At 33.0% G+C, this 16,358-nt stretch overlaps 1 protein-coding gene across 1 annotated transcript in view; it reads left to right on the forward strand.

Annotated features, from left to right (window-relative positions):
- The first annotated feature begins 735 nt into the window (after positions 1-735).
- Positions 736-16,358, forward strand: part of LOC123661867 (Down syndrome cell adhesion molecule-like protein Dscam2) — a 75,240-nt gene continuing 59,617 nt past the window's right edge. The window contains exons 1-4 of the mRNA XM_045596806.1: positions 736-1,788; positions 2,005-2,740; positions 3,070-4,005; positions 5,088-5,206. Of these exons, the coding sequence (XP_045452762.1) occupies positions 736-1,788; positions 2,005-2,740; positions 3,070-4,005; positions 5,088-5,206 (2,844 nt within the window). The remainder of the gene's footprint in view (positions 1,789-2,004; positions 2,741-3,069; positions 4,006-5,087; positions 5,207-16,358) is intronic.

Below are 16,358 nucleotides of genomic sequence, written 5' to 3' on the forward strand. Positions count from 1 at the left end.
GGTTACTCCGCTAGAACACACATTTAGAGACTTTTTATTACTTAGACACAAATAAAAATTATAAGAAGATTAAGCACGTTAAACTATTCGAATCCATTTCTTCTCAACGAATCTAGTCATATGTACGTGATATGTGTATCATTGTGTGTGTATACATGTGAGCGTTTGTGTGTGTATGTCGATGTGTATGTTTATGACATAAGATACGTCAACGTCAAGTCGCGCGAAGTATTTCCGTATTTTGTTCGTTATTACAATTAAATTCATAGCGTAAATAATGAAACAGTGTTCATAAAGTGTTAATATAGTTCTAAAGCCTAAGTATAAATGCTATCTCAGTGTGGAATTAGGGGGAAGTACGTTTAATTACGAAGTTGTATCAGTGCAAGTGAGTGTCAACAAAAACTTACATCGAACTTCTCAAGCCCTGTTATTGCGCACTATTCGACTTAAATCAGAGCATTAACATCAATATCACTCCTAAAACAATAGAAAAATAAATAATCTGCTAACAATAACACTCAAATAAACAGAGACAAACAAGATTTTTTTGTCTACCCTCAACCTTAATAACATTCATCCAGCGTGCAGTGTGAGCGGGGCGCCTGCAAAAAAATTAAGGCAACACCGTATATGCGCACATTTGTCTAAACAAATCTTCAGGTTAGTATAAAGTGTAGTATAAAACGGCGCCTACCTATCCTACAGCTTACAAGAACATCATAGGAGTTCAATATGAGCACAAAAATACCTAAAGCTAAGAAATGTGCTGCCTGTCTAAACGACCTCTCAACGGCTGAACAACTTAAATGCGTTACATGTGGCCTGAAATATCACTTTGATTGCATCAATGCGCCAGGCAAAAAATTCAAGGAGCTCACCAATGAGTTCAAATCCGAATGGATGTGTCCTTCCTGTCGCCCCAAACAACTAAGGGGAGACAATACTAATACGCCTGTGCGTGCCCCGGCTGGCATGCCTTTCGATACAAGTCCATCGGCCAATATCACGCTGAGGCGCACGCAGGCATCGTCTCAATCCCAGACACAGGAACTCATTGCGATCGAAAACGTCAAGCAACTAATAAGGGAAGAATTAGATATCTTACTGGTGAAAATGGAAAAAAACTGGACGAAAATACTTGAAGATAAAACTAAAGAAATGGTTAACGAAATAAACCAGATAAAAGATTCCGTGAATTTTATTAATAACCAATACGAAGACTTAAAAAACGAGATACAAGGAAAATTAACCCAGATTAAAGAACTAAAAAAGGAAAACGAAACTCTTAAATCTACAGTTAAAGACCTCAACAGCAGACTAGGTATAATGGAGCAACACTCGAGAATGTGTAACCTGGAGATACAATGTTTGCCGGAGCATAAAGCCGAAAACCTCCCAAACATCATTCAACAAATTGGCAAAGCAACCGGCAGCAGCATTATGGACGCCGACATTCATAAATGCACCAGAATCGCTAAGTTAAATCCTGAAAATGCGCGCCCGCGATCTGTCATTGTCAAGTTCTCGAGTCCACGTATCCGGGACACATTTCTAGCCGGAGTTATTAAATTTAACATGAAAAACAAAGAGGATAAACTAAACACGAGTCATGTTGGAATAGGAGGTGATAAAAGACCAATTTATGTAGTTGATCACTTAACCCCAGAATTGAAGAAAATACACGCACTCGCCAGGTCAACAGCTAAGAAATTAAACTATAAGTTTGTATGGATAAAGAATGGACGTGTCTTTCTGAGGAAATCGGTCGACTCCGAACACATCGCTGTGAGAAGTATCGAACAGCTGGAACAGTTAAAATCTTGATGCAGCTATCTTTTTTTTTTTTGTTTTTTATTTGGTGTCTAGTCTATTTTTACGATACTGTTAGCATACGATAATTTAAAAATATATTACCAAAATGTTAGGGGAATCAAGAGTAAAACATAAGATGTAAAACTTAATATTTTATGTAATGATTATGATATCCTTATATTCACTGAGACATGGCTCAACGATGGGGTTTTAGATGGAGAGTTTATCGATGGCCGCTACAATGTGTATCGGAGAGATAGGGAACAAACAGATATTAATAGGTTAAGGAATGGAGGTGGCGTCATGATTGCAGTCAATAACAACCTTAAATCTAATCGGGTATCACATTGGGAGAGCAAATGCGAAGACCTGTGGGTGACAGTAGAAATACTCGTTCAAAATAAGCCAAGCCACTTAGCTATTTGCTCTGTGTATCTGCCACCACCCGTTAAAAAAGATACACTCAATGATTTCCTTTCAAATACCTCCAAAATTATCAACACCAACAAACACGTGCTTATTATAGGAGATCTTAATATGAGTGGTCTATCATGGTCCAAATTGCCGGAATTAAACTACTTAAATCCATCGTGTAGTTGTTGTCTGGATTCCACCTTCGTGGACTTTATTGAAGAACACGATTTGAAACAATTTAACTCCATACCCAACACTAATAACAGAATACTTGATCTGGTCTTATCGAACAACGCCCAATTTACAGTCAACAATACTCCCAACCCCATCAGCACAGTCGATAATCACCATCCACCTTTACTTATAAGCCTAAAGCTAGGTATGATATCTAACATTAATGAAAAAGTTGTGGAAAAGTATAATTTCTATAAAGCCGATTATGATGCTATCTCAAAGGATTTGAACAGCACGCCATGGTTAGATCTATTTCAAAATTGCGACAGTGTTAATGGTATGCTTACGATATTTTATGATAGACTGAACTCAATTATTGCTAAACACGTACCGAAGACGAAAGCCAGAAACATCAGATTTCCCGTATGGTATAATAATAAACTTATTTCGTTGTTGAAACTCAAAAACAAATATAGATTAAAAGTCAAGATTTATAAAAATCCTCTAGACATATTGAAGTTTCAATCCTTAAGAACCGAATGTAATAATCTAATCAGGGAGTGCTACAATAGTTACATTGAATCAATCGAAAATAATCTGACAAGAATCCAAAATATTTCTGGACTCATTTAAAAAATTTAAAACAATCAACTAACACGTATCCAGCCAGAATGGTTTATAATGATAAGGTCGCTACTGATGGCCCCAACCTGTGCAACATGTTCGCTGATTACTTCGCCTCAGTCTACGATACTAATGATCCTCCCTACGCCAATACGTATGTACCTTCCAATTCAGAAAACTCCCTCTGTCATGTTAATATCACCGTGAAGGAAGTTATTATAAAATTAAAAAGACTTGATACGAGCAAGGGGGCTGGCCCAGACGAGCTCCCCCCATTACTTATTAACAAATGTGCTTTCTCATTATCAAAGCCAGTCTGCATGATATTTAACAAATCATTGTGCACTGGGTCATTCCCGGATTTATGGAAACGAGCAAGGATAGTGCCAATCTACAAAAAGGGTGGTCGCGATAACATTACCAACTACAGGCCAATTTCAATATTGTCAGCTCTGTCGAAGGTTTTCGAGTCTCTCGTGCACCCAATACTCTCACGCCATGTACTGCATATGCTTTCTGAGGCTCAGCACGGTTTTATTAGTTCTAGATCAACTGTCACAAATTTATCAAATTTCATAAATTTCGTCACAGCCGCCGTGGATTCTAGACTAGAAGTAGATGCTATTTACACCGATCTCTCAAAGGCCTTCGACAGAGTTAATCATAAACTGTTAATAAAAAAACTATCGTCTTTTGGACTCGGTGGATCGCTCCTATCGTGGCTATCATCGTATCTCGTCGATAGAAAATCTTATGTAGCTATAAAAGGATACTCTTCCCAGTTATATAACGCCTTGTCAGGTGTCCCCCAGGGTTCTATATTGGGGCCACTTCTATTCAACATTTTTATAAATGACGTCACGGATTGTATACTTAATTCTAAGTGTTTAATCTTTGCGGATGATCTAAAACTAGTAAAGCAGATTGTGAAAGATAACGACGCTCTTTCCCTTCAGGAAGACGTAGATAGAATTGCTAGTTGGTGCAAACTAAATGGCATGGATCTAAATCCCTCCAAGTGTTCATATATCAGTTTTAGTCGCAAACGCTCTGTAATAGAAAGAAAGTACACTATTAACAACTGCCCACTGCAGCGGGTTGAATCTGTCCGGGATCTGGGGATAACTATAGATGCAAAATTACGTTTTAATGTGCATATCGAAAACATCTGTAGATTGGCACGTAAAATGCTGGGGTTCGTGATCAGAAATGCTAAGCCTTTCAAAAAACTCAGCACCATTAAAACTCTGTTCGCAACTTTAGTAAGAAGCAATCTTGAGTATGGCACGGTGATATGGAACCCTAGCTATCAGGTACATAAAGATCGTATAGAAAGCATACAGAGGCGATTTACCCAATTCTATTCCATTGGAAAACATAAAAGATCACCTTATTGTACTCGTATCAAAACCTTCAAATTGCTCTCACTGTCAGATAGACGCAAAATTCACGACATGGTCTTTTTGCACAAACTCGTAAACGGTACATCGAACAACTCAGAGTTGTTGGGCCAAATCTCTTTAAAGGTTCCCATCCGAACACCGCGCTACCCTGTTCCACTCTTCACCCACCGATTCTGTAGAACCAATCTTGGTCGTCACTCTTTGATACCCAGATTAAGTAATTTATACAAACATTTTGTTGATAAGGATAACTCAATTGATATATTTAAAGACAAACTGCCAAATTTCAAGGATAAAATACTGAAAACTCTTGGCTAGCCAGATTCTAATTTTAATTTATTGTACTGCTTTTTTCCATCATTCTTTTTTTTAATTAGTATAAAGTTCTTTATTGTTACTTTTCTTTGATTAGTTTTTATTTGTTTTGTGTACTATTAGTTACTTTAAGATGATGTAGTTTTTAATTTCACTCAGCGTCGACTTGAATAATTACTATGCATGCTGTAGCTACCTTTAAGTTGAATCATATGTTTATATAGCACCTAAGGCTACTATATATATTATGTCTGTATTATATATGATTCTGTTGGTGGCGCTTTAAATAAATAAATAAATAAATAAATGTGTAAAAACTAATAGATTTTTTTATCTTTGCAGCAGTTCGTGCAACACCGGAGCCACGCCGGTCCCCAACGATCACGGAACCGCCGCACCACGTCGAGTTCACCAATGACACAGGCACGATCCTATCCTGCTCTACGAGAGGACAGTATGAGGTAATTATTGGATAAGAACTGTTTCATGCAAATGAAAATTTTGATTTTAGCCCATATATATTATATATCCTCATCTGTTTTATAAAAGGATTGTCATATACATTAAAAATAGAAAGTATCATGTTATTCACTTTAGAGACGAGCAAGTATCAAATTAAGTTATAATAACTTTCATACAAAAGGGATCAGATGTTAGATGTTTTAATAAGAAATTGGAATTATTACTCTCTTAAAATACCAAATGACAACAATGGAATCTTTTAGCAGATCAGATTATTATAGATTATTTACAGTGCTAATAGATTCAACCGATATAAAATATATAGAGTATAAATAACGATGATGAAAAATTATACTATCCTATAAATTATTAATAATTGTATTCCCTGAAATCAAAATTCGAAAATAACAAGTAATTAATTCATACTAATATATGTCATTAAGCACATCCTGTGGAAAAACTCCGATATAAAATGATAAGTTCTATTGGGGATCCTTATAGATCTATCTGGATCGAAAAATGCCCAGATAAAAATTGTATTTTAACGTATCAAATTTGAATAAAGTATTTGGAATCCCTGTTTCAAACATACAAAAGTTTACAATAACTTCCCATCAATCATCATTTTTTAATTTTTTTACAGTGCCTGTAGTATTCCACTTAACAATTTAATTTTTGCCTAACTCAACATTTAAAAGCATACTCGGACAAAAGAAGTCAAGACAGTTATACAGTAATATATCAACTCAAAAGATTAACAACAAGTAATCTTTATGTAAGTTTAGACAGCATATTGGACTTTTAACAATATATCGAATTCATTAATTTGATAAACTATTCTAAGCCTCATATTTAGGTATTAATATATATACGTCAGCATCTCATACTTGTAAGATAAATAATAATAAAAAATCCTCGAGCATTAAATAACATTCCGTAATTTGTTTCCACCCTTACAATCGATGCGAAAAAGAGGAAACAAAAGTATAAAATTGAATACGGAGCATTTTTCTTTTCGACGCAAAAGCTGTAATAATCTCCAAATTGATCATTGAATACATACGTGGTTTATTTTACAAATCTTTAATCAATTTTCGTGATTACTTTTAAAAGGCTTTGTTTTATAATTAACAATATATTTTTCACAGAATAAGAAAATATAGCATTAACAAAAGTATTGTAATAGTGTAACTGTGACGTAAATTTACTTTTAGATGGACATGTCTATTTTATCACCTGAGTCAACTTTTATATGTAGTTTCTTTTATAGTAGGTCTAGGTACATACAAAGAATTGCTGAACTTTAAAATGTGGTTTATTTCAATTCATTTCGTTTGTACTTGTTTTTAATTTCGACACACAGTTTGAAATAAAAAATAATAATAATGGGGAAACAATTTATAAAGACTGATATCTATAATCATTTAAACATCAGTTATAGTTTCTAAGATTTTATTTTTGTGTTACCCACATTAGGAATTCTAAACATTTTGAATATCATATCAAAAATTGACCGCTCCAGCGGGGTTCGAACCCGCGTCTCCGACGTACCGTGTCGGCGCTCTAGCCAATTAAGCTATGGAACGATACACCCGCTCGAGCGAAATTTTCGATATGATACTTTTTAATTTCGGTTTAAGCGAACCGTGGCGCCGTCTATAGTGAGCTCTTTACAGAAACCCGTAACTATTCAAAGTTTCATATTACAATGAAAATCTTTGACAGGAGACGACACCGTGCTATTTTTAATATCTAAGATTTTATTTTTGTGTTACCCACATTAGGAATTCTAAACATTTTGAATAGCTAATGTGGGTAACACAAAAATAAAATCTTAGATATTAAAAATAGCACGGTGTCGTCTCCTGTCAAAGATTTTCATTGTAATATGAAACTTTGAATAGTTACGGGTTTCTGTAAAGAGCTCACTATAGACGGCGCCACGGTTCGCTTAAACCGAAATTAAAAAGTATCATATCGAAAATTTCGCTCGAGCGGGTGTATCGTTCCATAGTTTAATTGGCTAGAGCGCCGACACGGTACGTCGGAGACGCGGGTTCGAACCCCGCTGGAGCGGTCAATTTTTGATATGATATTCAAAATGATCAGTTATAGTTGCTATAACTAATAACTAGAAAAGTAATTTCACGATATATAAATTATTTAGTACAAATAAAAACCAGTTTGGTGTAGGTAGATGAAATAGTTAACCATAACTTCTAAAGCAATTTACTTCAAACAACCTTCAATAGATCTCAAAAAACTTAACACAAGAAAAAAACTATTCCATACAATCTGTCTCTGCTAGTAATTTATTTCGTGTCGGAAGCAAACAATGGCTATTAAAACGCGTGAATTACCTACGTTAAACACGCCCCGCATGACATTTGATTTAATATTCACAGGCTGTAGTCAAGCATAGATAAAGTTTTTCGTAGACGTTTGCACAGTTCAACAGTAAGTTTATGGACGGTAAACCCCATCGGGAAATAAGGAAATGTGCGGAAGGGGCTTCCGCATGGGAAACTGTGAGGCCTTGTTTATAGGAACTCATCAGTTTGAAATGCGAATGCTACCTATATGCGAATGATACCTATGATGGCAGTCAACGTTATATCTAGGTACTAAGACTTTTGTTCCTTTAGAGATCTACTACTATATACCTATGTAAAAAATACCATGTACCTATATTTATTGTCTAAAATAAAATCCAATCTATTTGAAATATGGCTTTTTTATCGTCGGGAAAAAGTAAAATATTATTTAAAGAATATCTGCAACGTTAAAATTTTATTCTACTTGCTTCTTAATTAGAAAACAATATAATATAACCTATATTTATACAAAGTTAGGCTTAGAGCTTTTGTTTATTTGTAAGGCATAACGCATCTATTACAGCTTTAAGAATGAGACAAAGATGTAAAGAGACAATAAAGTTATGGCCACATCATGCCATATATTATTATGCTTATTACTTATTCATACATTTTAAAACAAGTTTATCAGTTACTTCTTTCGCGGTTATATGTCTATGTGTCTATGGGCCGTATTGATTATTATAAATAATTAGTAGTGAAAATCCCGGTTAGAAACAAATTTCCAAATTATCTTTAATGTACAGAATTCGCCCTGTTACAGTTTCATTATATTTATAGAGGGTATATTTTATATTTCCATCGAGATATTCAAATTAATTTAAAAAATTGATCGAGAAATATAAAATATATTTTCTTTGTTTCCATAACACGAAAATATGGAAATTTTTGTGTCATTGAAATAATAAATAAACTTTTACTTCAACGAATATCAAAGCAAAATTAAGCACATCTTATTTACATTCAATATTATCAATTCATATAAACACGAATTCATTTAAACATCCTTTTGTAGATAAAAACAAAAATATACTCGTACATTTATCAAAATAATAATGATAAAATAATACCTATATCTCCATATCATAAGTAAACTTCAAATAGCGAATAAAAAATATTTTTCTTTACATGTCAGCGAGCGTTCTAGTTTCATCCCTAAAAGGTCGAAAAAAAATTGCTAAACAAAAACGAAAGGGGTCACATTACCCCGAGGTTAAAAGCAGTCGTGGCAAAGTGTATCTGACGAACAATACGGCATACGGGTCGCGTCAAAGAAAACCTAATGAAGTGCTTTCAGAAAATTAAATATTACACGTAAATCAAAGAAAATGCGTATATTATTTTTTTTAGCTTTGCACTAATTAAAATTTTAGACAATTTGAGATTTTTTTAACTATGTTTTTTTTTCTATACTGTAGTTTATTTACCATAGATAATCAATCTAAAAAAAACTGTCGTAATTGACTAAATTTGTTTTAAACAGATTTAGTGAAAAAATATTTATAGTTATAAAAATTATGTTGATAAATATTTATTATTTTGTGAATACTTTATCAAAACGACTTTGGAAGTTAAAGTAATAAGTAATAAATTAAAATGCCTATCCAAACACTTAAAGTCTTGAAGGCCGATGTTCTAAAAACTTTTCAGTATAAATATAATTTATTAACGTATAATTATAAGGACCTTTGTAGAATTGAGAACGCTTTCAAATTCGAGATATTTCTCCATTAAGCCCTTAATTTTGTTAATAAAGTTATAACAAAGCACTAACAATCAATCCTTTCAGTTTTGTGATTTTAATTTTCAAATAAAAACAATGGTGATCAAAGAGAATAATATTAATTAATGTAATTGGATTTGAGAATAAATATATTTATTCTTTATTATTAAGGAAGGCCTACGTCCAGCAGTAAGGGCTGATGGATGAATGATTCTTTATTTCGTGAAAAAATTTAAACGTAATTATCATAAATATTCCTTTTTTGTTTTAAACTAAGGCAATGACCGTAACGTGTGGTTTAATTTTTTTTAAGCTATACTTTATTATCATTTAATTCTTTATTATTGCTGGAACCTTCCTTTTAAGGTTTAGTAATTTAAGTAAATTACTTTACCATATCAACAACGATTCTAAACAGGTACCTTTAGTAGTTTTATAGTAGTAGTTTCTTGGTAATAATAATTATTCATTGATTACGAATCAATATTTGCAGACTATATTTAATATTATCCTTTTCTATTTCATACTTTACTTCGATTTATCAATATACAAAATATTTCAAGTTCGTTGAATCGAATATTTAAGTCTCGAGATGATGTTTTGCTCAAGACACTCGCTCCGCATAATTCATTCAATAAAAAAGTCAAAATACAGCCCGAATAAGAACACATTTTGAGGCGTTTCGATGGAAACCCGTCGATAACATTATCTTTACGTAAAATAACATTCTTTGTTACAATATTCTCAAGAATTCTCGAGATAAAATTGAAATATATTTCGTATTTGCATACGAATACAATAGCAGGCAAATACGTGCTACATTGAGAACTATCTTCGAAGTGATGTCCTGTTCAAATATTCGTCCTCCGCTTGGCTGTATGAGACCCGATATTTTATGTGACGAAAAAAAAGATAGGAACCTTTGATAGATATGATTCAATACATTCTATTTATTTTAGGGTTTCTTATACGACACATCGAAAATATAATTATCTTTGTGTTTTAAAATATTTACAAGTCACTCAGTCCGTCAATCAGTTAAGCCTATAGCAGTTCACTACTGGACTTAGTCTCTCCCAAGTTCGCACCAAACATCCCGGTTTTCCGCAATCTTAAAATAAACATAATCGTCTCAAAAAAAATAAATAAAGGAGTATACTTTATATTACGCTAAGTATAATATAATTCAAAAAAAAATCCGTGCCAATAATAGTATGTATGTATGTATTTATGTATGTATGTATCTACTGTAATATTTACCATAATGTTACTACTTTTTTTGCAGGGCCTAATTAACGCAAATGGGTTTAACCGCGGACTGGATTAAAATATATTTCTTGTTAAAAGTTTGTTATTAAAACTTTTTAGCTTTATAAAAAAACACTTTAACAATAAATAAACATGGAAATCAGATAAAACACTAATAGGACATAAAAATATCAGATAATACGACAAGTAAGAAAAATCTTTGCGAACAAAACTACATGGAACGGTTATTACGACGGCCTTTTAGTTCTTTAATTTACGATATAAAATTAAACTAAGTTATAATTTAGAATAAAGTCTGCATACGTAATGCCCATATAATTCAAAACCAGAATGCGTATTTGAACTACCCGTATATCATTCACTTTACAAACAGCAAAACACTAAAAAAGGTTTGTAGATTTCACGACCATTCCTTCAAACAAAGCTAAACTTTCATCAAAGCTGAAACTGTGAGAGTAACGTCTAAAACTTATTACTTTCAAGGGAGTAATCCTTTTATTTTGTTTCTTTGTAACAAAAAAGAAACTCCCAAATTACATAACTTGTCAACATTTTATATACGACAACTGTGAGTTGAACAAACATATAATATATCATTTCGCTGCGCTACGCTTCAGTCTGTAACTTCCCACTGCTGAGCAAAGGCCTCTTTCTCCTTAAAGGAGAAGGATCGGAGCTTAACCCTCCAAGTTGCTCTATTGTGAGTTGCCGGATATATTCCCTACTATGTAAACGATCAGGTGTACATGATAACAACCGGGACCGACAGTTTAACGTGCTCTCCGAGGTACGGTAGGGAGGCCCACAAGGACCAACAGCCACACTGGAAATAAATCTAATATACAAAATTCTCGTGTCGCGGTGTTTGTAGTTAAACTCCTCCGAAACGGCTTGACCGATTCTCATGAAATTTTGTGTGCATATTGGGTAGGTCTGAGAATCGAACAACATCTATTTTTCATACCCCTAAGTTATAAGAAGGGGGGGGGGTTAAGAGGGTTAATAAAATATTTTGAAAGTTTGTGTGCATATCGGATAGGTCTGAGAATCGGCCAACATCTATTTTTCATTCACCTGAGTCATAAGGATTGAAAAGGTTAATAAAATATATTAACCTTCAAAATAACGTTTGCGGGGTCAGCTAGTATTAGTCTAAACACAAATTTCCACCCCGAGCGGGAATCGAATCCGCAACCGTCTGTGTTTAGGCACCGCCGACACGGCACACGCATCATTACAGCAAAGCGATTGCGGTATATAATTATCATTTATACCTTTTGAAATAAACATCAATATACATCTATACTAATATTATGAAGCGGAAGAATTTGTTTGTTTGTTTGAACGCGCTAATCTCAGGAACTACTGGTTCGATTTGAAAAATTCGTTCAGTGTTAGATAGCCCATTTATCGAGGCTATAGGCTATATATCATCCGCTAAGATCAATAGGAGCGAAGCCCACGCGGACGAAGTCGTGTTGAATAACTGTAATGAAATATACATATAAAATATTAAACATAAACAACATTTATAAATAATCTACATATCATATAATGTACTACGAGTGTATTGCTTGAAATATTAGTTTTCATGTTCTATTGTATTAATAGGTTAAGATTCTAAAGCTATTTGCACTCTGGCCAGTAGTTTCATGTTATCAATTATTCCTTCGTAGCTAGGGGTATGTTCTAACTGTAAAAAGTCAACATTAGAGAATGTTGTGCTATGCAATAAAATATTGAAAGAAATAAGTAATGGTTTTCTATCCTCATAACCAAAGTTTTGTAAAGTCGGTATATTTGAACAACCATTAAGTAATGTGAAGAGAACCGAGATCTTACAAGTATGTGTAGGTACTTGTCATTTCAAAATCCACGACATTGTCAACGCTACAGGCATTCAACGAGCCCCTGACATTGCCACCCGTGACTCCAGACTTATACCTATGCTATTGTCTAAAATTACACGCCACTTTGCATTGTTGAGCGTCGGTACGAGCCGTTTACACCGTCAAGCAACAATAGGCGATGGGACGACTATTTAACCAGGTCTATAAACATAAGAGACATGTCTGTAGAGATTTTTGCTTATTCTAGAAATCTAGATATTTGTAAAGTCAATACAGATTTGATGAATTGTATTTTGACGTCCATACACGATAAAAAAATAATCGAGTATTAAATTTTTCTATTTTTTGCGCACATCATTTTATATTAATTTTTTGGGTTTGAACAAGAAACTTAATTTAAACTTATTAATTATTTATTTTTTAAAATACAATGTTTGTTTTCATATAAAAACTTATCCTTTAATGAATTTATCATAGTCACAATTTCTTCTAGACTAAGAAGCATTTTTTTTTAATAAAATAATTATTTTGCAATGTATTCATTTTACAACTTTATAGCACCATCAAAAAACACTGGCATTTTTAGTTATTTTTCAAGTTATAGTCAAGTTATTGCAATGAAATCGATTACATTTTTTTTATTTAATACAAAAAAAATAGTTAGTCTATGAATATAGCTATTATATAGTACCGTATAAGTCTTATCATATAGATATTTACATACATAATTAAGCACAAATGTATATACAAACGAATTAATAAAATAGATAAGAAAAACTAATAAAAATATGAATTAAACTGTTTTGATTTATAGGGCTGTTCGCAATACACCAAACAAAGGCGTTACAGCTTGTACAGTATTATAAATTATTTCAAAACTTATATAATATATATACTTTTATCATCATGTGATTAGATTTTTTTAGCAATGAAAAAGTATTTAGAATGTTGGATCAAAACAACGACAAAACTATTAGTTTGTTAAAAACTAAAGTTTGGTGGCCCTTTATTTAGTTCCAGAAAGTCAAGGCGTAGCCCGCCTGCGGTCACACATAATATGTTTGCCGGATGGTAATAGCACAAAAAGTTTGGCCATGCTTAGGTTAGGCTAAAATGAAAACTGTAAAGCTCTTACACTACTTTTCTAACTACAATATTATTTTAACTCATAATTATTATGACCAATATATGTATATTACCTGGATAACAGAGATTTGCTCGGTATTTTTTGTTTTGGTAAAGCGGGCGGTCCCGCAACCGGAAGACCCGGGTTCGAGTCCAGGTGTCTCCAGGCCGATTATTTTTTTCTTGCTTTTTGTTTAAATATACTTAGATAAGAATTAGATGCGTTGATAAAGGGCTCCCAATAATAGTTTTTCTCAGAAAAGAAAGAACTTGAAAAAAAAGGAAAAAATAAATTAGACTGGAGACGTCTAGACTCGAACCGGGGAATTCTGGTTATACACACATATACGATAATTATATTAAGTTATTTGATAACAGACATATTTAACGTCTTTTCAATTGTTTTGTTCATTTATGCATTTATATTATTATATTATTATTTTTTATTCATTTGTGCGTGTATATAAGCGTATGTTGTCTTTTTTAAATTGATTGGCAAATATTTTTTACTATTAAGGTAACTTGAGTGTTAGGGATGTTAGGGTACGAAAGATTAATACTGTAACATTTCCAATTGAAATAATATGAGCATATTTAGATTTACTTATTTTTTATATTATTGGCATTTTTATACGATTTAAGTAGAAAATGTAATTTCCGTATAAGTGTACGCTGTCAAATTCAAAAAACACCATTTGGTTGCCATTTTTTATGCGAATAGGGTCAAATAAACCTACGTCTTCACTGTGATTTGCGCATTCTTTAGACGTCTGCAACACCAAAAGCATCCCAAGCGCATTGCCTACCCTGCCCCCGACCATCTTCAAGAGCTCTAGCTACCTTATTCATCACTAGAACATAACTACTTGAGAGCAATCGGTCTATTCCACATTTTGAGCATGAAATATCCTATACATAACATAATCATAATGAAAAAACTTCCTTGGGAAATTCCCTATTTGTATTTGTAACTTGTAACTTAGTTATTCCTTAGAAAATATTCCCTATCTGCAAGACAGATTTTCACCCATTCTAGGGATTTCCCTCTTATACTCATCCGTTCAAATAATCCTCGAGAGAATTAAAGTCGAAACAGTGTCAAACGCTTTTGCAAGATTGAGAAAGTACTTGTAGCTTTCTTGTTTATGTAGATGATTAGTGACTGTTAGTGACAGCAGTAACGTATCGTCCCCGAATGATTTGCTCCTTCTGAAACCAAACATACGTAAAAATATACTAATAATAATCTATTACTATATTTTTTTTCGAATGGAATAGATTGACGTGATAAGTATATAACTACAAATATGCATGGATTAAATTAAAGATATACAAAGAACTAACTTCAACAATTCTGTCATACATTATTTTTGCGAAACTGCAACGCACGCAGCGGAAGCTCTCAAACGAAATAAAAACCCCGATTTTGAAACATTCTTTATAGGTGCTCCGCTTCTATAGGTCTTAGCGTGATGGTATATGGTAATGGCTTATAGCCTTCCTCGATCAATGGGCTATCTAACATTGAAAGAATTTTTTAAATCGGACCAGTAGTTCCTGAGATTAGCGCGTTCAAACAAACAAACAAATAAACTCTTTAGCTTTGTAATATTAGTATAGATATATATTTACTTATCAAAGCAGATTCAGACGTTTCCCTTCGGATATATTTATGTTTCAATTGAATTCGGTAACGAATTCACCAAGATTGCTTGAGAGTAATATTTTATTAGTATGACGGGTAACTTATACTTCTCTGAGTATTTAGTTTACTGACTTTAGTTTACTGACTTTAGTTACTTTATCTAACTTCTAACATCTTAAATTTGAATCACGATTCAACCTGAAACATCCCGCTGATAGGCCTCTTTCTCCATTAGGAGAAGAAACGGAGCTTAATCCACCACGCTGCTCTACTGCTTTAGCGGAATAATCAAAAATGTGTATACAATTGCTTAATAAATAATGTTAAATGACATTTTACTTTAGTTTTTGTATGCCATTTTATGTGAAGGATAGTTGTGATTTAGTGCTATTTGCTGATCATACGTCGCTTATTTTTAAAGTCGATGGGAAAAAAGTAAATTAACACCAAGAAAACCAAGTGTGCTGTGTTTGCGTTGCCGAATGTTAAGCACCCGAATTATAATTTAGAAAAAAATAACGAGAGGCTTATTGTCAGTGGTACTACAGTTTTTTAGGGATAAATTTAGACTCAAAACTTCAGTGGAATTCCCATTTGTCGTTGTTGAATGGTAGACTCGGCTCCGCAGCTTTCACAGTTAGAAAAGTTCGACAGTTGACTAACGTTGCTACTGTACGTTTAATATATTTTAGCTATTTCCATAATATTATATATTACAGGTTGTTACTGTGGAATAATATTACTGGTATTGAGACTGTATTTATTTTGCAGTAAGGTATTTATAACTGCGTTCCTTCAAATGGGCGGTTCTGTAGGTGTAATAAATTACGTTCCGCATGAAAATGCACCGCTATAATTCACATGAAATAGAATTCGTTTGTATATGCGATTTTTAGTTGTATGCGCCAATTAGTATTAATATTTGACTTTATCGACGTTTTTAGGGCTAAGAAAAATAGGAGCTTCGATCCTTCGCATATATGGAGAAAGAGGTGTATGCCCAACAATGTTGAACATGAATGAAGTTACAAGCTGAATCGTCAAACTTATATCCATCAGCTTTCAAAGAAATTTTACTTTAAAATTATTACATTTAGAACTAATAAATATTAAACAATTAAAAGAAAATAAATAGCAAATTTATCGTAAATTAATCAATTCATT

The sequence above is a fragment of the Melitaea cinxia genome, chromosome 17 (genome assembly GCF_905220565.1).
Source record: "Melitaea cinxia chromosome 17, ilMelCinx1.1, whole genome shotgun sequence".
In the NCBI taxonomy this organism is placed as follows: Eukaryota; Metazoa; Arthropoda; class Insecta; order Lepidoptera; family Nymphalidae; genus Melitaea; species Melitaea cinxia.